The following is a 24,198-nucleotide window of genomic DNA, read 5'->3' as shown; positions in this document are numbered from 1 at the left end:
CAAAACTAAAAGGCAACAAACAGAATGGGAAAAGGTATTTGCAAATGACATATCAGATGAAGGGCTAGTATCCAAAATCTATAAAGAATTTACCAAACTCAACATCAAAAAACCAAATAATCCAGTGAAGAAATGGGTAGAAGACAGGAATAGACACTTTTCCAAAGAAGATATCCAGATGGCCAAAAGACACATGAAAGATGTTCAATATCACTCATCATCAGGGAAATACAAATCAAAACCACAATGAGATACCACCTCACACCTCTCAGAATGGCTAAAATTAACAACTAGGAAATAACAGATGTTGGCAAGGATGTGGAGAAAGAGGAAACTTTTTGTGTTGTTGGTGGGAATGCAAACTAGTGCAGCCACTCTGAAAAACAGTATGGAGGTTCCTCAAAAAATTAAAAATAGAACTACCCTATGACACAGCAATCACACTACTAGACATTTATATAAAGGATTCAAAAATGCAGATTTGAAGGGGCACATGCATCCCAATGTTTATAGTAGCATTATTCACAATAGCCTAAGTATGGAAAGAGCCCAAATGTCCCTCAACTGATGAATGGATAATAAAGATGATGTTATGTATGTATGTATGTATATGTATATGTGTGTGTGTGTGTGTACGTGTGTGTGTGTGTGTGTGTGTGTGTGTGTGTGTGTGTGTATAATGGAATATTACTTGGTGATCAAAAAGAATGAAATTTTGCCATTTACAACAATGTAGATGGAACTAGAATGTATTAGGCTAAACCAAATAAGTCAGAGAAAGATAAATATCATATGATTTCACTCATGTGGAATTTAAGGAACAATACAGATGAACATAGGGAAAGGGAAGCAAAAATAAGATAAAAACAGAGAGGGCAATAAGCCATAAGATTCTCTTATATACAGAGAACAAACCCGGTTGCTGGCAGGGTGTTGGGTGGGGGGAAGGGCTAAAGGGGCAAGGGGCATTAAGGAGGACATTTGTTGGGATGAGCACTGGGTTTTATATGTAAATGATGAATCACTAAATTCTATTTCTGAAATCATTATTACACTTATGTTAACTAACTTGGATTTAAATTAAAAAAAGAAAAGAAAAAGATCAAGTCATCAAGCAAAAGGAGCTACCTGGACTTTAGGTCAAGAGGTCAGGTTGCAATTAGAAAACAAAAGCCAAAAAACAAAAACAAAAGAAACAGAATCTTCCTTGCTAGAGTGTGAGCTTCATAGGGCAGGGACACTGTCTATTTTACTTATTGTTTTATCCCACGCATTTCACCAAAACATAGTAGACAGTCAATAAATATTAGGGGAATAAATAAATGAGATTCAAATGAAACATACAGGCAGTTTAGGGACTACAAGATCCAAATTTGACTGCCAATCCAGGTCACAGAGCCAGGCTGCAAGTCAATTGAGGAACAGGGAGAGAAAGCACAATGAAAGGGATCTGGGTCAGGGAAATCAAATAAGAAGGATATAAGAGCCTTAAGGACTTTATACTTCGCTAGGTGAAGTCTATCTTTAAATGACCCTTGCTCAAGGATAGCATCCCATGATTAGTAGAAGAGAAAATACAAAGGTTTCAGAGTCCTGTAAGCTACCCACAAGTTTAAGTTTGATTATACGTTAAGGAAAATGCACTGAGATGTTGTCGTTAGTATGTACTTTAGAGATACAGTTCATTGATATTAAAATTGTAGGTAAGAATGTACTTGACAAAAACCACATTTTAGAAGGACATAAATCTGTGTATGTGACTTCAGAAATGATTTCTTATTTCTCACTTACTCCCCTGTTATTGCTGGTATATCAAAGGAAACTTCCCATATAAAAGCCTTATCTTCGCTTCTTTTAATTGCTTTTGTCTGAGGTGCAAATAGTTTTCTGCAGTAATTAATTAGATTCACTTATTATAATCCTTGAGTAGTGCAAAAACATATTCAGGTCTGACCCTTAACCATTTTTGATACAAACATTGGAGAGTTGTGATTCTCATGTATATCAAAACATCTTGGTATCCTGGTAAGACTTAGATGGTTCTACAGCAAATAAAGATGTTGCCGGATTAAGAACTCTGAATTGTTTTTTTTTTTTTTAAATCAGCTCTTTCAGTTTCTTTGAAACCTGTCACACCTCTCCTAAAATGATCTCTCCTTGCCCAATCCCCTTACTGATTTTCCTCTTCAGTTAAACTTTATTTATTTATTTATTTATTTATCATTTACATTATTGAAGTATAATTGACATACAATGTTATATTAGGTTTAGGTGTACAATATATTGATTCAACAGCTCTATACATTTTTCAGTGCTCTCCATGGTAGGTAGTCACCATTGTCACATACAATGTTATTACAATATTTTTTGCTATATTCCCTATGTTGTACTTTTCATGGTTGTGACTTATTCATTTTATAACTGGAAGTTTGTACTTCTTAATCCCCTTTATCTATTTCACCCATCTCCCTAACCACTTCTCCTCTGTCAGTCACCAGTTTGTTCTCTGTATTTAAGATTCTGCTTTATTGTTTCTTTGTTAGTTTGCTCTGTTTTTCCACATATAAGTGAAATCATATGGTGTATATATACATACATACATATGTATATATATATATGTATATATATATATATACATATATATGTATGCATTCATTTATTGATAGATACTTGAGTTGCTGTAATATCCTAACTATTGTAAATAATACTGCAGTAATCATAGCATTGTGTGTATATTTTTGAAAGTGTTTTTGTTTTTCCAGGGTAAATACCTGGGAATACCTAGTGGAATTATTGGATCATACAGTATTTGTTTTTAATTTTTTGAGAAACATCCATACTATTTTCCACAGTGATTGCACATGAGAGTATACATTCCATCAACAGTGCACAAGGATTCTCTTTTTTCCACATCCTCAACAAACCTTGTTATTTTTAAAAATTTTTTTTTTAAATGTATTTTTGAGACAGAGAAAGACAGAGCATGAGCAGGGGAGGGTCAGAGAGAGAAGAAGACACAGAAACTGAAGCAGGCTCCAGGTTCTGAGCTGTCAGCACAGAACCCAATGTGGGGCTTGAACTCACAAGCAGTGAGATCATGACCTGAGCTGAAGTTGGACGCTTAACTGACTGAGCCACCCAGGTGCCCCTAAACCTTGTTATTTCTTGTCTATACTAGCCCTCTGACTGGTGTGAGGTAATAGCTCATTGTGGTTTTGATTTGCATTTTCCTGATGATGAGTGATATTTAGCATCTTATCATGTGCCTGTTGGTCATCTGGATGACATCTTTGGAATTGTCTATTCATGTTCTCTGCTCATTTTTAAATGAAATTGTGTGTGTGTGTGTGTGTGTGTGTGCGTGTGTGTGTTGAATAAATTCTTTATATATTTTGGACATTAACCCTTTATTAGGGATGTCATTTGCAAATGATATAGATTCTCCCATTCATTAGATTTTATTGTTATTTTGTTGATGGTTTTCTTTGCTGTGTAGAAGGTTTTTATTTTCGTTTATTACTAACAGTTTTTTGTGTGTTTTTTTCTTTTTTGCTTTTGTTTCCCTTTCCTGAGGAGACATACCTGTAAATATGTGGCTAAGTGTGATGTCTAAGAGATTACCACCTATGTTTTCTTTTAGCAGTTTTATGGTTTCAGGTCTCATTTGTAGGTCTTTAATCCATTTTGAGTTTATTTTTGTGTATGGTTAAGAGAGTGATGCAGTTTCATTCTTTTATATGTAACTGTCCAGGTTTCTGTATTCCCCCCATTGCATATTCTTGTATCCTTTAGATATAGTAACCATATATGTGTGGGCTTATTTATGGGTTCTCTATCCTGTGTGATTGATCTATGAATCTATTTTTGTGCCAGTACCATACTGTTTTGATTACTATAGTCTTGTAGTATATCTTGAAATGTGGGAATGTGGTACCTCCAGCTTTGTATTTTTTTTTCTGAAGATTGCTTTGGCTTTGAGATCTTTTGTGGTTCCATGTAATGTTTAAGATTATTTGTCCTAGTTCTGTAAAAAATGTTGTTGATATTTTGATGGGGATTGCATGGAATCTGAAGATTGCTCGGAGTAGTGCAGACATTTTAATGACACCAATTCTTCCAATCCATGAACATGGTGTAACCTTCCATTTGTTTGTGTTGTCTTCAATTTCTTTCATCAATGTTTTATAGTTTTCAGAGTGTGGGTCTTTCACCTCCTTGGTTAAATTTATTCCTAGGTAGTTTATTAGTTTGGTGCAATTGTGATATTGTTTCCTTCATTTCTCTTTCTGCTATTATTTTTAGTGTATAGAAGTGCAACAGATTTCTATACATTAATTTTGTGTCTTGCAAGTTTACTGAATTTATTTATTACTTCTTTTTTAATGTTTATTTATTTTTGAGAGAGAGAGAGAGAGAATGGGGCAGGGACAGAGAGAGGGAGACACAGAACTCAAAGGAGGCTCCAGGCTCTGAGCTGTCAGCACAGAATCCAATGCAGGGCTTGAACTCACGAACTGCAAGATCATGACCTAAGCTGAAATCAGATGCTTAACCAACTGAGCGACCCAGGTACCTCTGACTTTATTTATTACTTCTAATTTTTTTTGGCAGCTTTTGAGCTTTCTCAAATGATATGTGTATCATGTCATTGCAAATAGTGACAGTTTTAATTCTTTCTTACCAATTTGAGTGACTTTTACTTTTTGTTGCCTGATTACAGTGGCTAGGACCTCTAGCACTATGTTGAATAAAAGTGATGAGAGTGGACATCTTTGTCTTCCTCCTGATCTTAGAGGAAAAGCTTTCAGTTTTTCACCATTGAGTATAATGTTAGCTGTGGGTTTGTTGTATATAGCCTTTAGTATGCTGAGGTATGTTCCCTCTAAGCCTACTTTGTTGAGTGTTTTTTATCATGAATGGATGTTGTGTTTTATCAATGCTTTTTCTGCATATGTTGAGGTGATCATGTTTTTTAATCTTCCTTTTGATAATGTGATCTATTACACTGATTGATTTGCTTATGTCAAACCACCCTTATAACCCTGAAATAAATCCCACTTGATCATGATGAAAGATTTTTTTAAATGTATTTTTTTATTTTGCTTTGCTAATATTTTGTTGGGAATTTTTCATTTTTGTTCATCAGAATTATTGGCCTGTAAGTTTTAAAAAAGAATTTTTTGTAGTGTCTTTGTCTGCTTTTGGTATCAGGGAAGTGTTGACAGACTGGAATGCATCTGGAAGTTTTCCTTCCTCTTCTAGTTTCTGTAATAGTTTGAGAGTAGAGGTATTAACTCTTCTTTAAATGTGTAGAATTCACCTATGGAGCCATCTGGCCCTGGACTTTTGTTGGGAGAACTTGATTATTATTCAGTTTCATTACTATTAATCAGTCTGTTCAAATTTTTTCTTCCTATTTCATTTCATTTCATTTCATTTTATTATTTTATTTTATTTAAATCCAAGTTAATTAACATATAGTATGTTAATGGTTTCAGGAGTAGAATTTAGTGATTCATGACTTACATATAATACCCAGTTGTTCATCCCAACAAGTGACCTCCTTAAGGCCCATTACCCATTTAGCCCTTGCCCCCACCCAACACTCCTCCAGCAACCTTCATTTTGTTCTCTGTATAGAAGTCACTTATAGTTTGTCTCCCTCTCTGTTTCTCTATTATTTTTGCTTCACTTTCCCTATGTTCATCTGTTTTGTTTCTTAAATTCCACATATGAGTGAAATCATATGATATTCATCTTTCTCTGACTGGCTTATTTGACTTACCACAACACATTCTGGTTTCATCCACATTGTTGCAAATGCCAAGATTCCATTCTTATACATTTATCAGTCAATGGACATTTGGGCTTTTTCCATAATTTGGCTATTGTTGATAGCACTGCTATAAACATTGGGCTGCATGTGCCCCTTCGAATCAGCATTTTTTTATCCTTTGGATAAATACCTTTTAAGTGTAATTGCTGGGTCATAGGGTAGTTCTATTTTTATTTTTATTTTTATTTTTATTTTATTTTATTTTTTTTTAAATCCAAGTTAGTTAACATATAGTATAATAAAGGTTTCATTACTGCTACTCCTTAGTACCCATAGCCTAATTAGCCCATTCCCCTACCCACATCCCCCCTCCCGCAAACCTTAGTTTGCTTCCTGTATTTAAGAATCTCTTTGGTTGCTTCCCTCTCTGTTTTTGTTGTTGTTCTTGTTTGTTTTGTTTTATTTTTTTAAATATTGATTTATTTTTGAAAGAGAGAGAGACAGAGCATGAGCAGAGGAGGGAGAGAGAGAGGGAGACACCGAATCTGAAGCAGGCTCCAGGATCTGAGCTGTCAGCCTAGAGCCTGATGTGAAGTGGGACTCCAACACACAAACCTTGAGATCATGACCTAAGCCGACGTGGGACACCTAACTGACTGAGCCACTCAGGTGCCCCCCTCCCCTGTTTTTACCTATTTCTTACTGATTTAAGTTTGGAAGATTGTATGTCTCTAAGAATTTATCTGTTTCTTCTATTTTCTCCATTTGGTTGGTATATTTTGTCCAATTTGTTGCCATATAATTTTTCATAATATTCTCTTATAATTCTTTGTATTCCTGTGGTATTGGTTGTTATTTACCCTTTTTATTTCTGATTTTATTTATTTGAGCATCTCTGTTTTTTCCATGTTGACTTTGACTACTGGTTTATCAATTTTTTTTGTCTTTTCAAATATCTAGCTTTTGGTTTCATTGATATTTTCTATTGCTTTTAAATATCTATTTCATTTATTTCCACTCTAATCTTTTTTAACTAATGTTGGGCTTTGTTCTTTCTTTTTCTACCCCCATTAGGTGTAAAGTTAGGCTGTTTATTTGAGATTTTTCTTCTTTCTTGACATAAATGTGTATTGCTATAAACCTTCCTCTTCAAACTGCTTTTTCTATGTCTCAAAGATTTTGGACTGTTGTGTTTTCACTGTTATTTGTCTTAATATATTTTAAAATTTCCTCTTTCATTTCTTTATGACTCATTTGTTTGTTTAGTAGATATTGTTTAGCTTCATGCATTTGTGTTTTTCCTTTTTTTTTTTTTTTCATTTTGTTCTTGTGATTGATTTCTAGTTTCATACTCTTGTGGTCAGAAAAGATATGTGATATGATTTTATTCTCCTTTAATGTACTGATACTTATTTTGTGGCCTAACATGTGATCTATCCTAAAGATTATTCCATGTGCACTTGAAAAGAATGTGTATTCTGTTGTTGGGGATTGCATGTTCTGTATATATCTGTTATGTGTATATAACTGTTAGGGATGGAATGTTCTGTATATATCTGTTATATGTATATACGTCTATATGGTCTTAGTAATTGTTCAAAGCCACAGTTTCCTTGATGATTTTCTGCCTGGATGATCTATTCATTGATTTCCATATTTCCATGAGGTATTAAAGTCCCCTTCTATGATTGTATTATTGTCTATTTCTCCCTTTATGTTTATGAGCTATATGTATTTAGGTACTCTTATGTTGGATGCATAAATATTTATAATTGTTATATCCTCTTGTTGGATTGAACCCTTTATCATTTTGTAATGTCCATCTTTGTCTGTTGCTACAGTCTTTGTTTTAAAGTCTATTTTTTTGATAGAAGTTTTGCTACCCCATCTTTCTTTTTGCTCTTATTTACATAGTAAATGTTTTTTCATGTCTTAACTTTCAATCTGTACATTTCTTTAGGTCTGAAGTCAATGTCTTTTAGGCAGCATATACATGATCTTATTGTTTTATCTCTTAAGTCACACTGTGTCTTTTTATTGAAGCATTTAGTCTATTCACATTTAAAGTAATTATTGACAGGCATGTACTTACTGGAATTTTGTTAATCATTTTCTGCTTGTTTTTGCAGTTATTTCTCCTTCTCTTGCTCTCTTCCCCTGTGGTTTGATGGCTTTAATTAGTGTTGTGCTTAGACTCCTTCAACTTCATTTTCTGTGTATCTATTACAGGTTTTTTATTTGTGCTTGCCATTGAGTTATAACATAACATCTTATGTGTACAGAAGTTTATATTAAGTTGATAGTCACAAGTACAAACTGATTCTAAAAGCACTAAATTTTTACTTCCCTCTCCATGTTTTATATATATGATGTCATATTTGACATATATTTATCTTGTACATCCCTTACTAATTTTTGTGGATATAATTTATTTTATTACCATTGTGTTTTAACCTCCATACTGGCTTTATAAGTGATTAGTCTACTATCTTTACTATATGTTTGCTTTTATGGGTAAAATTTTCTTTCATAAAAGATTTGCTTTTACCTTTCAAAATTTTCTTACTTCTAGTTATGGATTTTTCTTTTAACTTAAAAAATTCCCTTTAACACTTCTTATACGGCTGATTTAGTGGTCATGAATTCTAACTTTTGTTTGTCTGAAAAATTGTTTATTTCTCCTCTGCTGACTGATAATCTTGTTGGCTAGATTATTCTTGATTGTAGGTTTTTTTTTTCCCTTTCAGATTTGAATGTATTGCAGCACTCCCTTCTGGCCTGAAGTTTCTGCTGAAACATCAGCTGATAGCCTTAAGAGGTTTCACTTGTATGTAACTGCTTTCTTTTCCCTTGCAGCTTTAAATATTCTATCATTATTATAATAATTATTACTAATTATTATTTTGCCATTTTAATTATTATATATCTTTTTGTGGATCTCCTTGAGTTCTTCTTTTTCAGAGCTCTGTGTGGTTCCTATAACTGGATTCCTTCTTGCTTCCCTCAGATTACAGACATTTTCAGCTATTATTTCTTCAAATAAGTTTTCTTCCCCCTTCTCTCTCTTCTCCTTCTGGTAACTGTATAATGCGAATGTTATGTTTGATGATGTTGCAGAGTTCCCTTAACCTATTCTCATTTTTTATGATCTTTTTTTCTTTTCTTTTCTTTTTTTTTTTTTTTTTTCTGTTCAGTTTGGGTACTTTCCATTACTCTGTCTTTCAGATTACTGATTCATTCTTCTGCGTGCTCTAATCTACTCTTGATTCCCAGTGTATTCTTCATTTCAGTTATTGAATTCTTCAGCTCTGACTGGTTCTTTTTCACATTTTCTATATGTTGAAGTTCTCACTGATATCCTTCACTGTTTTCTGAAGTCCAGTGAGTATCCTTATGACCATTACTTTGAATTCTTTATTAGGCATATTGCTTATCTTCATTTTATTTAGCTATTTTACTACGATTTCATTGTGTTTTTTAATTTGAGACATATTCTTTTTTCTACCCATTTTCTCTAACTCTTTGTGTTTGTTTTTATGTATTAGATAAACTGCATGTCTTGGTCTTAAAAGTTGTGGCTTGTGTTGAAGAAGTCCTCCAGTGTCATATTACAAAATACAATGCAATACCACATGGTCACCAGAATCATATGTTTCAGGGGTTTCTTCTGTGCAAACTGCTGTGGCTGAGATGCAATTGCTTGCAGCCCAGCCAGCTGCAATGATGTGTTTTGTCTGCTGTGGGCACACTGGGCAGAGTTTGCTCCACAATCTGTTGAGATGCTTGGATACAGCTGCTGCAGGTTCTTGGTGAGTGGGGTCATCAGTCTACCTAGATATCTGTAGTTAGTCTCTTTGCAAAGTTGTAAGTGCACCAAAGGGCAGAGTTTACACCTTTCATAGCCAGCTATCTTGCTGTAGGAACATCTGGCATGCTGGGCTGAGTGGGGTCATCCTCCCACTACAGGGCAGGAGTAACTTTGGAGTGGTGTCTTCCAGAGTAGGAGCTGCTTTGGAGGGATACCTTTCAAGGTGGGTAGTGTGGGTGGGGTTGGTCCACAGGGGATTCTTGGAAGGGAGAGGGAATATGATGCTAACCAGATAAATGGAAAATGTTAGCACTGGCTCTTGCAAGTGTCTGGCTATCTAGATTGGGGGAGGAGAAAATCATTCAACAGCACTTTTGTTACCAGAGAAATCTCCTGTAGATCCCTGATCCTTCTGCACATATTCTAAGATTAGTCAATAAATCTCCTTCACATATACCCCAGGTGCTTTTCAAACTGCTGCTTCTGTGCTGTGTCTGGGTATGAGTTATATAGTATATTGGCTTGTTAAGAGTGGGGACTTTGTTTCCTATCATTCTCCAGCTGTTCAGCCATTAAGGCCACTGATTTTTTTTTTTTTTTTTTTCAACGTTTATTTATTTTTGGGACAGAGAGAGACAGAGCATGAACGGGGGAGGGGCAGAGAGAGAGGGAGACACAGAATTGGAAACAGGCTCCAGGCTCTGAGCCATCAGCCCAGAGCCCGACGCAGGGCTCGAACTCACGGACCGCGAGATCGTGACCTGGCTGAAGTCGGACGCTTAACCGACTGCGCCACCCAGGCGCCCCAAGGCCACTGATTTTTAAAGCTCATGGTGTTAAGTCTCACTGGTTTTCAAAGCTGAATGATATGGGGGCTCATATTCTCAGTGCGGATCTCTAATGCTGGGAATGCTTGGTGTGGAGACTGACCCTCTTGCTTCTCCATTCTTGTGATGTCTGTCTTGTTTGTGGTTAGTTGCATTGGGGCTTTGGTTCACAACTGTGTCTTCACCACTTCTATCTCTTTCAGATGTGGTCTTTAAGATTGGCTGAGGAAGGTCAGTTTTGACAGTCTTTAGGTCATTTTCAGAGTTAGTTGTACAAATGTAGCTCTTACCTTGGTGTGTCCATGGGGTGAGGTGAGCTTGGGATCCTCTTATTCTGCCATCTTCCTTCCTTCCCAGCTAAACTAAATGTGGAGTGTGCCAGGACACAGCTTAGCCCCTTCTCACTCCCTCTCTTAACATTTTCTTTCCTCTCCTCTGGAACTTTTTTTCCCTTTAGGTGGTTTCATCTAGTATCATGCCTTTAAATACTTCGTCTATGACTGCCGCTTTATTATTTATTTATTATTTTTTAAATTTAAATCCAAGTTAGTTAACGTATAGTGTAATAATTACTTCAGGGATATAATTTGGTGACTCATCACTTACATAGAACACCCAGTGCTTATTCCAACAAGTGTCCTTAATGTCCCATGCCCCTTTAGCCCTTCAACCTACCCAACACCCCACCAGCAACCTTAAGTTTGTTCTCTGTATTTAAGAGTGTCTTATGGTTTGTCTCCCTCTCTGTTCTTGCTTCCCTTTCCCTATGTTCATCTGTTTTATATCTTAAATTCCACATATGAGTGAAATCATATATTTGTGTTTCTCTGACTGACTGATTTCATTTAGCAAAATGTACCCTAGTTCCATCCACGTTGTTGCAAATGACAGGATTTCATTCTCTTTGATACCGAAATAATATTCCATTGTATATATACACCATATCTTCTTTAGCCATTCATTTATGACTGCCACTTTAATGTCTTTACCCTGATCTCTTAGACTCCAAACTCATATATCCAATTTCTTATCTGATTTATCCTCCTAAATTTCTAATAAGCATGTTAAATTTAATTTAGCCAAGACAGAACTCTTAATTTTTCCACCTTCAAATCTCTTCTTTGTCTCCTTGTCCAGTTTCTCCTTTTTTTTTTTTTTTTTTTGTAAATGGCACCACCATTCACTCATTTGACCAAACTATTGATGTAGAAATAATTTTCATTCCTGCCATATCTGATCAGCAAATCTTGTCAGTCTAGTGTGTGAAATACATTTACTTCCCTCTTACACCACTGCTATGACCTTAGTCTAAGTCATCACCATTTCTTCCTTTGATTATTGCGGTAGCCTTCTATCTTCTACTCCTGATCTTTCTTTTCTCCTCCTTTCATTCTTAGTGTAAGAATATCCAAAGTGATGTTAAAAAAATGTAAATCAGACATTGTCATTCCTCTCTGTAAATTGCCACAGTGCTTTTTCATTGCATTTGAAAGAAAATACAAACTCCATAATCCAGATATCTCTACATAATCTTGTCTCTGCCTCACTAATTTGCTACTTTTAATTCTATTCACACCATTGTTTCATTAAGGCACAGTTGCTTCACTTCCTACTCTTCCTTAATGGAACTAGGTGTGCTCTACCTTTAAACTTCTATATGTATTGTTATCGAAGTTTATTTTACTTGTTTATTTATTTTTATCTTCTCCCATTAGGATTCAACATTCATAAGAGCAGAATCTTTTCAATCTTATTCACACATTTCAATTCAGGAAAAATAACAGAGGTTAGCTGAAAACAGTTTCTGCATTTTCAAAATGGCACATAGTGTCTTTTTAGTAACTAACTTTTTCAAACACTTCAGGTAAAGTTGCAATTATGGCTAGAAAATGATTTGTGGAACTGATAGGATAGGTATATAAAATTTGAAACAAATCCCATGAGTGTGGTGACAGAAAAATGCTTTATTGTCACCATGCTCAGAAGTCTACCACTAATAAATTCATCTAAGATTGTAGTTGGGATAGAATAGAGGAGGGAGTAGTAGTGAGATAAAATATTAAACTTTAGGAGGTTATTATATTTTAGTAATATTTAGTCAGTGAGATCCCTTAGTAAAAAAAGAACAAAGTTGAGGAGATGAGAGGGTCAAGTTCTAGGGTGGATAAGGTAAAGGACAGAGGTAGAGCTCTCCTTAAAGGGATAAAGAATGTAGATAAGAGAGGGCAACAGAGATTCTGATAAGACTTATTTATATCACATTTATTTTTAAATCCACATGCATTATTCAGTTATGAGATAGTATAAATTGAAAACAGTCTTTGCTGACTGTATTTTACTTAAAAGAAACGTAATGCCATATTTGGCCACTGAATTATATAAAGTTTTCATTTTCTGATTATAAAAAGTAAGTATACTTTTACTTTTACAAATAGTATATTATTACTATTATTAATTATTATTATTATTATTGATTTTATTTGGTAACAAGATAATTTTTCCCTTAATTTTTATTATTTTCTTTCTTCTACTGGTTTGGGGCTTTGTTTGTTCTTTTTCTAGCTCTTTTGTGTGTGAAGTTAGGTTGAGAAAATTCTTGTTTTGTGAGGCAGGCCTATATTGTGTAAACTTCCTTCTTAGAACAATTTTTGCTTCATCCCAAAGAGTTTGGACCATTGTGTGTTTCTTTTCATTTGTATCCATGTATTTTTTGATTTCCTCTTGATTTCTTGGTGACTCATTCATTGTTTAGTAGCAGCCTCCATATATTTACGTTCTTTCTAGATTTTTTCTTGTGATTGATTTCTACTTTAATACCACTATGGTCAGAAAAGGTCCGTGATATGATTTCAATATTTTTGAATTTATTGAAATTTCTTTTATGACTTGTTCTAGAAACTTCTTTTTTTTTTGTGATCTGTTCTAGAAAATGTTTCATGTGTACTTGAAAATGTGCAATTTGCTCTTTTGGGATGGAATGTTCTGAATATATTTTTTAGATCCAACTGGTCCAATGTGTCATTAAAAGCCACTGTTTTCTTACTGATTTACTGTCTGGATGATCTATCTATTGATGTACATGGGGTGTTAAGTCCCCTACTTCTATTGTATTACTGTCCACATCTTCCTTCATGTCTGTTAATATTTGCTTTATGTATTTAGGTGCTTTGTGTTGGGTACATAAATATTTACAAATGTTATATCTTCTTGTTGGATTGTTGTCTTTATCTATATGTAATGCCCTTTTCTTTCTTTCTTTCTTTCTTTCTTTCTTTCTTTCTTTCTTTCTTTTTTTCTTTCTTTCTTTCTTCTTTCTTTTTAGTTTATATTTTTAGAGAGAGAGAGAGAGAGGAGCAAGGGAGGGGCAGAGAGAGAGGGAGGGAGAGAAACCCAAGCAGGCTCCACACCACCAGTGCGAAGCCTGATGAGGGGCTCAAATGCAGGAATTGCGAGATCATGACCTGAGCCAAAATCAAGAGTCAGGAGCTCAACTGACTGAACAACCCAGGCACCCTGTTTCTTGTTTTAAAGTCTATTTTGTCTGCTGGAAGTATTGCTACTCCATGTTTCTTTTTGCTCCCCTTTGCACTGTATATATTTTTTCAGCCCTTTACTTTGAATTTGCATGTGTCTTTATGTCTGAAGTGAGTTTGCATGTATCTTAGGTCTGAAGTGAGTTTCTTCTGGGCAGCATATATATGGTTCTTATTTTTTTCAATAATTTTGATTGGAGCATTCAGTCCATTCACATTTAAAATGATTGTTGAGACGGTCGCCTGGGTGGCTCAGTCAGTTGAGTGTCTGACTTCCACTCAGGTCATAATCTTGCAGTTCATGTATTTGAGACATGCTTCAGGCTCTGTGCTGACAGTTCAGCCTTCCCCACTCATGCTGTCTCTAACACTCTATCAAAAATAAACATTAAAAAATTTTAAAAAATAATTATTGAGAGGTATGTACATATTGATGTTTTATTAACTGCTTTGGTGGTTTTTTCATTTCTTTCTGTTCCTTTCTTCTCTTGTGGTTTGATGGTTTTCTGTAGTGTTATGCTTGGATTTCTTTCTCTTTACTTTTTGTTTTTACTGTAGGTTTCTTTATTTGACGAAATGCCATATTTTTAAACATAATTTATAAGGAACTATAAAGTGATATAAAGATTACTGTGCCTATGGATTTTGTTTCTAAGTATAAAAATAGTTGTCAGAATTTGTGTTAACTTATTTGAATCTAAAAATGCAGTCATTGTGATGATTATTGCAGAATTTGGTTTATTCCCATTAACATTCTGTTCTTAAGTATATTCCAGTTTTTTTGGATAACTTTCCATTTTAAATGAAATAGATTTAGCAAAAATGTGCTCTGGCACTCTTGAATGTTACTCATGGGTGGTCTTGTTTTGATCTCCAGTCAAGCCTTGATCACGGCATTCCATAAAAGTCCTCTCACCAAGGTCACTAGGATCTCTGCAATGCAATATCCATTTTGCAATTTCAGGCCTCATCTTTCTGAATTTCTCAGCAGCATTTTTTCTCAGAAAAATGCTTTTCTTGGCTTCTGAATTCCTTCACTGTCTCCCTTAGTTTCTTTGGTCAGACTCCCTTTCTTTCTTGAGGTTCAAATGGTCAGGCATCATAGGGTTCAATTCTGAAACACCTTTTTAATCAACATTCAGTGATTCAGTCAGTATATACATAAAAAACCATTTATATATTGATGATTCCTTGGTGTTATAGCTCCATCTCTACCCTTTCTCTTAATATAAGACTTACTTGACAACACTTTTTGGATATAAGAATGCTCATAAAAGTAAACACATTTAAACCAGAATCCATAACTTTTTGCACTAACACCCACTCTTCTTTCTGAGTACTTCACATATGTGAATGATATTTTATTCACCGAGTTTCTTCGGTCAAAAAACTCTGGAATTATCTTTGATTCCTTCATGTTTTAATTGACACCACATTCATTTTCAAATCCCATCACGTATCCATATAAAATGTATTTTAAAAAGTCCATTTCTCATCGATTACATTGTGACTGCTCTAGTGAAAAGCAACTTCTTTATTACCTAGATTGGAACAATTGCCTTTATTATCCCTGATGTCTTGTCTAGAGTCTATTCTCCACCCTCAAGACTAAGGGAGGCTTTTAAATATAAGTCAGATACTGACTTGACTCTTTCTGTTCAAAATCTTTTAATGCCTTCTCCTCATAGGATAAAATCCAGATTCCTTTCTATGGTTAACAACACTCTACATAACCTGGTCTTTGTCTTGGTGCTCTCTCCACCATTTTGCAACCCAACCCTCTCTGTTGTTCACTGCTATCTCACCCAAATCACTCCCTTCCTGTTCTTTGAACAAGGCCAGCATGCTACTACTTTAGAGACTTTGATTTTGCTGTTCTCTCTGTCTCTTTCTCTCTCATTCAGTCATGTGTCAACTCAAATGTCACAATACCAGAAAGGGTGACTTTTCAAATCTTTATAAATAGCATAGTCTTTGACTCTCTACCTTCGTATCCAATTTTATTTTTCTACACAGTATTTATCATAATTGAAATTATGCCACACATTTATTTGCTAATTTGTTTATTGCTTGCCTCCCTTACTTCAATATTAAGCTTCATGAAGGCAGAGAATTCATTTTGCTCATTGTTTTATCCCTAGAATCTAGTTCTGGTAGGTACTTAGTAAGTCTTCAATAAAGATTTGTTGAGTTAATGAATGAATGATTTATATTTAGAAAGAGAATAATTATTCACAGATATAAATCTTATGTGATATTTGCAGGACCTCCAAAAGAGCTATTATCATAAGTGAGTTGCAGTGAGAACATGACTGTCATGCAGGAAAAAAAATGAAAGTGGCTGGCTAGGTGAGAGGAGCACGACTTGAAGATGTGAGAGCATGGATCCCTCACTTTTCTGTTCACCAGGATATACTTTGTGGCCTTCTAAAAGTATGCACATCAAATGTTTTGATTCAGAGGTCTAGGTTAGTCTGTACTTATGTAGTTGTTTTAGGCTGGACTCCCTAGAAGCAGAGGTCGAGACATAGATACAAGTGTATGTGATTTATTTTGATAGTGCTTTCAGGTAAATCTGTAAAGAAGGAGGATAGAAGGATAAGGAAGGAGAGGGAGTTGAGCAAGAGTGTGGCCTCAGGTAATCCAGCCTTGTCCTGATGCACACAGCAAAGACAATGCACCATAAAATACACCATAAAGTTGTTTTTTTCTTCAGTCAAGGGACCAGTGTCAGCCAATCATTGACTTTGGGTTGCCTAATTTTGGGAAGGGGATTTTTAAGGGAAAGCAGCATTCCTGAGTGAAGGCAATTCTCCAAAGGTGGAAATTGAGCAAACAAAACCCGCAGAAGCTGGGAGATGTGTACTGGCCCCTGAAGTGTAACAAGGCAGGCTACCCCAATGTCTTCTACAGTGGTATTAAAAGTACAGATATTCATTCATTCAACAGATATTTATTGTAGCTCTCATGGTCCAAGAACTACCAGATGCTGAGATTCTTTGGTAAATAGATATGGTCTTTGCAGCATGGGTAGGGAGACAAAGAAATATTAGTCAAATAAACATGCAATCATGATGTGGCACATAGTGAATTATTACTTCAAATAGTAAATCAAAGCAATATTACAGAAACAAATCCATGATATTGCATAGATAATGGTTTCTCATAACTGGTCCTTGCTGTAACTCTTAAGAAAAATTGTGTGAATTTTTTTATCATAGTAATCACTATCTAATGCTGGCAGTATATTAATCAAATATTTCTCAGGCATTATTTCAAACCTCAGATAGAATTAAAAAAATGTGTTTTCAGCCTGAAATCATGTTGGAGTACAAGTCTTATATTTGATAATTATTTAAGTTTAAAGGACACTGGATGGTAACTATTTTTCTGATTTTAGAAATTATCCCCCCTGACAAACCAACACAAGAAGCAGAGATCTTGTTTTTGAAGAATATTCAAGTTCATAGACTGCCTACAATCCTCTAGTTTATGTGGAGGCTAAAATTTCATTGAAGTCATTGAAATGTTATGAAATGTTCACCATTAAAAGGTCTGCATAATTGTGTTTGAAAATAGAAAAAAACTAAGGGCAAAAAGTCATTTGAATGAATATGTATAGACCACGAAGTCCAAGCAAATTTTGAGAAGTCAGTATAGGAGGTATGATCTGCCAAGACAGTATAATAGGAAAACTTGTTTTATACATTAATTTCTTGGAAGAAAATACACAAAAACATTTTTATCCACAAAAACATTTTTAACTACCAATAAATCAGATATCAGTAAATATCCATTTGTAACTCCTGATTTTTATATAATGGTTTATTCTCATCTCTTTAAAAAATTCTTTACATGGTACTATGGAAAATACTGTGCTAAAAAATAAGCCAGCTAATGAACAACATGTCAGTAAAATAGCATATTTCTTACTTTCTTTGCCATGGAACAAAATTTCAAAAGAATATAATTCTGTTGAAGTGTCACCAAACTATTTCTTTTGGAGATTGCAGTGGCAGCAAAAATAACAAGGCTTATTTTCAATAATTCTGTTCATACCTCAAATCCCTGTGGTCTTCCTAGACTTTCTTTAATATGTTTCCATGCAACAAGAATCTCTGACACAGACACACTTGTAGCCTTGACATCTGTGGGAGCAGCACTGGGTTCTGTACAAAGGAAAATGGAAATAATAAACTCTGATGGTAACAAGTTATGTCTATCAAAGCATTGCACCTGAATCTGTCAGGTGTTACTTCCTTCTACCTTTTTTTGAAATGAAGTGTTGTGGTAGTTGTGAAAAACAAAAGATAAAAAGATGGTCTTTTTGTATTTTTCTACTTGGGTCAAGTCTCACGTCTTTACCAAGACAAATGACAAATCTAGCAAGGCAAACAAAGAAGATCTTTATCCTTGGATTGACCACGACATTCCTGGAGAAGTTAAATTGTCTGACTTAAATTGTCTGCCAGTCTAGCACAATGATTAAAAGCATGGACTAGGATTCAGGTGTGGCTATTTTGTTGCTGCTGTTGTTTTCTGCCTTCAAAAGAATTATTTACCTTGAGGCAAGTTGCCTTTTTTTTTATGCCCCTGTTCTCTCATCTGTAATATGGACATAATAGGAGTACTTATCTCAGAGGTTTTTAAGGTTAGTTTTAGGTGAAATAATACATACAAGATATTTAGCACAATGCTTGGCCCTTAAAGCATTCACTCACAAAATATCACTTGTTATTATTTTACTTTACTTTTTTTACCCCTGTAGGCACAGAGTCAAAATTTCATGTTTTGTTGTTGTTGTTGTTGTTGTTCCAACCACAAAACTACATTTCCATGATTGTATATATAATATGATATGAATCATGATATTCAAAAGGCATGCGTTGACTTTTAAGATAGGTATGGACTGAAAAAGAAAGGCCCTGAATGTCTCAGTCTTACTGCTCAAAAGTATGTTTTCATCCATTCCTATGCTTAGTGACCTTTCTCACTATTTTTTTTCCAAATACACCGTGTCTGACTGGCATCCATCAAGAGGTACACTTTACTTGAGGTTGCACTGTATGTGAGTAACAAAATATTTTCAGCTTTGACATTGCTGAATCATAAATACTATGTCACAAACACACGTTAAATGAAATGGCAGAATAAAGGCCGTATATTAGTTCAAACAGTTCTGTACAAAGTTGATTTAAAGAACCCCTGCTGTATAAAAATTGTAGAGACTTAAATACTAAAAATGTAACTGGTAAGAGTTTAATCTATTGAAGTTTCTTTTCTCTTTCTCCCCCCGACCTTTTCCTTTCAGAATCTGGGAACCAAATATAACAAAATTCTAAATAAGATATTTAAAAATAATTATTAGAGATATTAAAGGAATTATAACTATTTACTGAGATCTTTCTTGTTTTGATGGAAGGTAGTCACACATCTATCTGGAGAAACTTTTTCTCCAGAAAATGAAGATTTTCCAGAAATGAAGATTTTTTTCATTATTATTTAATAGGAGTCAAAATTCTTGATTTTGCAAGTAAATAAAAGGAAATGCTGATGTTCTTATGGTGTGTGCAACCCAATCTCCAGATTTAAGGTACCATGTATTTGACAGACAGCCACCCATTGGGTATCGCTTGTTACTAGCAAGCAGTTTTGCTTCTCTTTTAAATGAATGCATTGCAGAGATTTGTGTGTCACAGGCCTTCTTTCAGCTTTTTTATTATTGAAGCGATTATATCTTTGTCAGAAAAGTTTGCACAGAGATAAATAATTTCAGAAGAACAAAATATGTGGTTGGGTGGAAGCCTTTCTACCTCTATCTCCAGAGAAAGAAATAATTTCTCTCTCAGCTTTCTGTAGCACTGCACAAGTTTAAGAACTTCTCAAATGGAGATAAGAAAGTTTTAAAAAGTAAAGTTTAAAAAACAAGAAAAATATCAAGAACTATTTCTCAAACAAGCACCCCAGTTTCTATTTAAAAGCTCTGAGGACTTTAACTCAGAATCAGACCCAAGCTGACATTTCATAGATGCATTCTTGGGGGCTAAATATTATAGCTACATCTAATTGAATGAAGGTAAAATAGTCAAACAAAAACTGAAGAGTCATTTTTTATTTGGAAACAAATTAAAATAGTAAATAGTATCAGAAGTAAACCTATGCCGACCTAAATTTGAAATTTAAGCATGTAAAAAAACTGACCTCAGTCAGTTTACTTCCAGCAGATTCAGTAGTATTGTCACAGCTGGGTGAACATTTTCACATGGATTGAAAGGTTTTTCTGTAAGCAAGAGTAACTATCACAGAATGTGGTTTGGATAGGAACTAACTGTTCTATTTGGGTATCCCATTGTAACTGAACAATGGAAAGTACCTAGAAAGAATTTTAGACAGTCACTTAGATCAAAAGTCATAAATGGATGGTCAATGAGTCTTTCATTATATTCTGTATGTCCCAATAATATATTAATTTATTTCAACATTTCATATAAAAATAAGAATTTCTAGCTTATTTTGGAAAAAAAAGTGGCAATACTAAGCCTGAATTCATGGATGTTGATAGATGAGAGAATTAGCAGTTTGTCCCATTAGTCAGGGCATAGTCTTTTCAGGTTGCCCAGAGTCCCTACCATTACCTATTATCTCACACTGGGACTACTTCACTGATTTATATCTCTTACCTGATCTCTATAGGCTTTTGAGTTATGGACACATGTTTTAGATCCATGTTCTCATTTTGCAGATGAAAATGTGACCTATACACAGGTTGATTTATCCAAACTCTGCTTCTAGCTCTGAAACAACTCCAACTAGAACTCAGGTCTCAAGTAATCTTTTCTGTGTTGCTTTTAAATTGGCACCAGGCAGCAATAGGCTCATTCTGTATTTCTTAGAGTCAGTTCTGAGGCACAGAAGAGATTTTAGAGGAAACACAGGTAGTTCATTTTCTTGCTGTTCAATTACTTCCAAATAACTGACAGAAGAATAGATGGAATAACAAACAACAACAATAGCAAATAGATGAGGGGAACAACCAAAGATAATAATAATTGCCATTTATTGAGGATTTCATAGTCTTACTCAAAATTCCTTACATGAACTAACTGATCCTTTCAGCAACCTTTCTATAACTATCATTATTTTTGCAGATACAAAATTGAGGGCCAGAGAGGTAAGCAACTTGCCCAAGATCACACAGCTACTAGAATGTAGAGAGGATTTGAGCAGGGCAATCCTAACAACCATGCTGTTCTGCTTCTGTGCACGTATCTTTGTTTACACACCTAATGCTTTTCCCTGTGCTATCGCTCTCTTTTCTCCTTGCTCCACCACACCTACTAACTTTTCTCAATATTGATGTTGGGATCTCCACTTGGGCTCTCTACTTTAAGTCTTGCCAGAAGGCACCTAAATCCCTGTCATATTTTATTTAACTCCACTACAGGCTTATGATCAGCTCCTTTTATTTCCGTTTCATAGAGCTTTTGATAAAGTTGAATGCCAGCTGCACTGCTTGTCATAGATCCTGTGCATTTCTAAAACTCTCCTGATCTGTAAATAATAGGAAGTTTCCTGCCACTCTCACTACTATTAGACTCAGGTAATTCAGTGACTTATTTCAGAGACTGTACTAGTTATGTCTAATAGATTCAGAAACGTAAAAAGATTTCTTTCTTTCACTTATTATGATATTAATTAGGCCATGGCTAACTCTTTCACTCCAGTCTTGGGATATAAAGTGAACAAGCTGACTGAGAGATTTCAATTTCTGTCAGATTAAACATTGTGAACAGCATTACCATGTACATGAATTTAGATAATACATATTTATTAAGTGACTTAACAGCTGGGGTTCTCCAACTAATATGGGGGATGTGTTTGTAATATTGATTATACATCTGACTTCCCAGGAGGGGTGAGCAACAGCATTAATCAAAGGAGAGTTTAATAAACTCCTTGGGAGAAGGGTTATGGTTTCATTATTTAAAAATTCAGTGAAGACAGCTGTAGTTGAACTTTTACAGGCAATAATCCAAATGGATCATCTGGCAAAGACATGAAATTATTCCTTGTATTTTACAACTAATATGCCAATTTATTAATTTTCAAGTTCACATAAATCCTACTGAGTGCAGTTTCAGCAAGGAACTGATCTGGAGAATAACACCTCATGAATGTTGGGTTTTAATTTGAGCTGTGGTAGCTCCACTTGCAATAAGATAATTGCATATCATTTTCTGCAAATGAGAAGAGGATCTTTGGTTTTAATAAAAATAAAAGCAGCACACTTTTTACATACAAGGCAAAAGCCAAATAAACTAGAAAAGGCTAAAATATATCACAAATAAACAAATATTTTATACTATAATTAATCTATAATGAATTTCCCTCTATTAGATGTAATTGAATGCTCAGGTTCTTTTCCTTTCAAAAGTATAATAACAAGGACTAAGTGGAAGATGAATGTAAGTTCGACTAATAAGTATTTCTAGATATATGGAAGTGAAAGCCAATTGGATTTCTCCTATGGAGAAAAATCACTCTTTTTCATTTCTACCATGCATTATAAACCCCATATGTTGCAACTTCGCTTTTATTTAAAAAAAAAATAGAATTGTTTCCAGAATGAAGGTATTGTAGAGGGTTATAGTATACCGTAGATATTTGAAGTCAAATCAAGATTATAATGCACATAATTCTTGCTTGGTTTAAATGGTATAGATAATTGGTACATGTGCAAGGTGCAAGACATGGGAGTCTTAACAGGGAAATATCTCTCCTTCCAGGGTTATCTAGAGTCATTCAGGGTTACTTCTGTTATAAAATTTTAAAAGGTTTCAAAGCCTCAAGAGGTTTAGCAGAACTTTTTGGAGCTTTTTCGGCAGTATTCTAGGGCCGCAGTCCACGTCAGAGTCGCAAGAATAAAGGTCATTTCACAAGTGATTTATCAAGTTTCAATACTTACAAATGATGAGTGCTTTTACTAAATTATCACATTCAAAATTTTCCCTATAATAATGTAATTTTCACTCTCATTCCAATTTACCGTCTTGAGAGGAAAAAGATGGAAGGTATGAGGAATTCATATAACCACTTAAGAAGTGTGCTCTGGTCGTGAATATCATCCATCATCGATGGACCACAGGAAAATGGGTTGGGGCCAGTATTGTAAGGTTGTCTTGAGGTCCTTGCTTCTTCCAAACAACATGAATGCTGGTAGCTACATTTGACATAGCATCTGGCATATGTGTTCTTCCTGACTTGCTGTCAGCTGTGAAAAGCTGTCTTCTCTATGGTACTCCAGGAATGTAGCTATTTATCTTGATATGAAGAGGAAGAACTATGCTGGTGAACAAAGATAGAATGTCAGTCCTACTCCTTGTTCTTTACTTTATCTAAGAATATGGAGGGCTTTTGAGGTGATCAGGAAGTGAACTAGGTTAATGGAAGAACAAAGACAGAATCTGTCTTTTGGAGAACTACAGTCTCAAATCAGTTGGACTTTGGGCAAGAGTATCATGACCAAGGCACATTTTGCATGATATATGTTGAGGATGAAACTTACCATTAATAAACAGTCCACATTTTGAATATTAAAAAAAAAAAAAACAAAGGCACACTTTGAATCTGTATGAACATCTGCAGATGTAGAGAAGGGGAACCTGCGCTGGAATGAGTACAATATATTATTTTACCAGTTCATTACAGTCTTTGACTCTTTTAAAAAATAGTTTAATATTCAAAATATTCACTTCTTTTAAAGTAATTTCCCTATTCTTGGAAAATTAGAATTTAGAGTATTTAAAAATACAGAATAAATTGACAAGCTTTCTGATTCAGATTTGTAATGGCTTCTAGAGATGTTCTAATTCGGGATTTTCATTTTTAAAGTGGAGGAGTATTGGGGCACCTGGGTGGCTCAGTTGGTTAGGCATCCAACTTTGGCTCAGGTCATGATCTTGTGGCTTGTGGGTTTGAGCCCCATGTCGGGCTCTGTGCTGACAGCTCGCTCAGAGCCTGGAGCTTGCTCTGGATTCTGTCTCCCTTTCTCTCTGCCTCTCCCCTGTTCACACTCTGTCTCTGTCTCTCTCAAAAATAAATAAACATTAAAGTAGAGGAAGATAAGTCTCAGAGAGGTGGATAGACTGCAATATTTTACATTTAGTGTGAGCAGGTTAACCCTGAGTCTCCAATTCCAGGAAAATGCTCTTCCTTTCCATTGTCCTGCCTTTCCTAATTGACACAATTTAATGA

At 34.8% G+C, this 24,198-nt stretch overlaps 1 protein-coding gene across 3 annotated transcripts in view; it reads right to left on the bottom strand.

Annotated features, from left to right (window-relative positions):
• The window catches only part of CNTN5 (contactin 5), a 1,391,028-nt gene that overhangs the window by 31,532 nt on the left and 1,335,298 nt on the right, over window positions 1–24,198 (bottom strand). For all 3 annotated transcript variants that reach the window (XM_086678621.1, XM_086678620.1, XM_086678619.1), the window contains one exon: window positions 18,004–18,113. In XM_086678621.1, coding sequence (XP_086534747.1) covers window positions 18,004–18,113 — 110 coding nt within the window. The remainder of the gene's footprint in view (window positions 1–18,003; window positions 18,114–24,198) is intronic.

Source organism: Puma concolor, chromosome D1 (assembly GCF_028749965.1).
Source record: "Puma concolor isolate L17-30 chromosome D1, mPumCon1.1.hap2, whole genome shotgun sequence".
NCBI lineage: Eukaryota > Metazoa > Chordata > Mammalia > Carnivora > Felidae > Puma > Puma concolor.
This window is presented reverse-complemented; position numbering and strand designations above follow the sequence as displayed.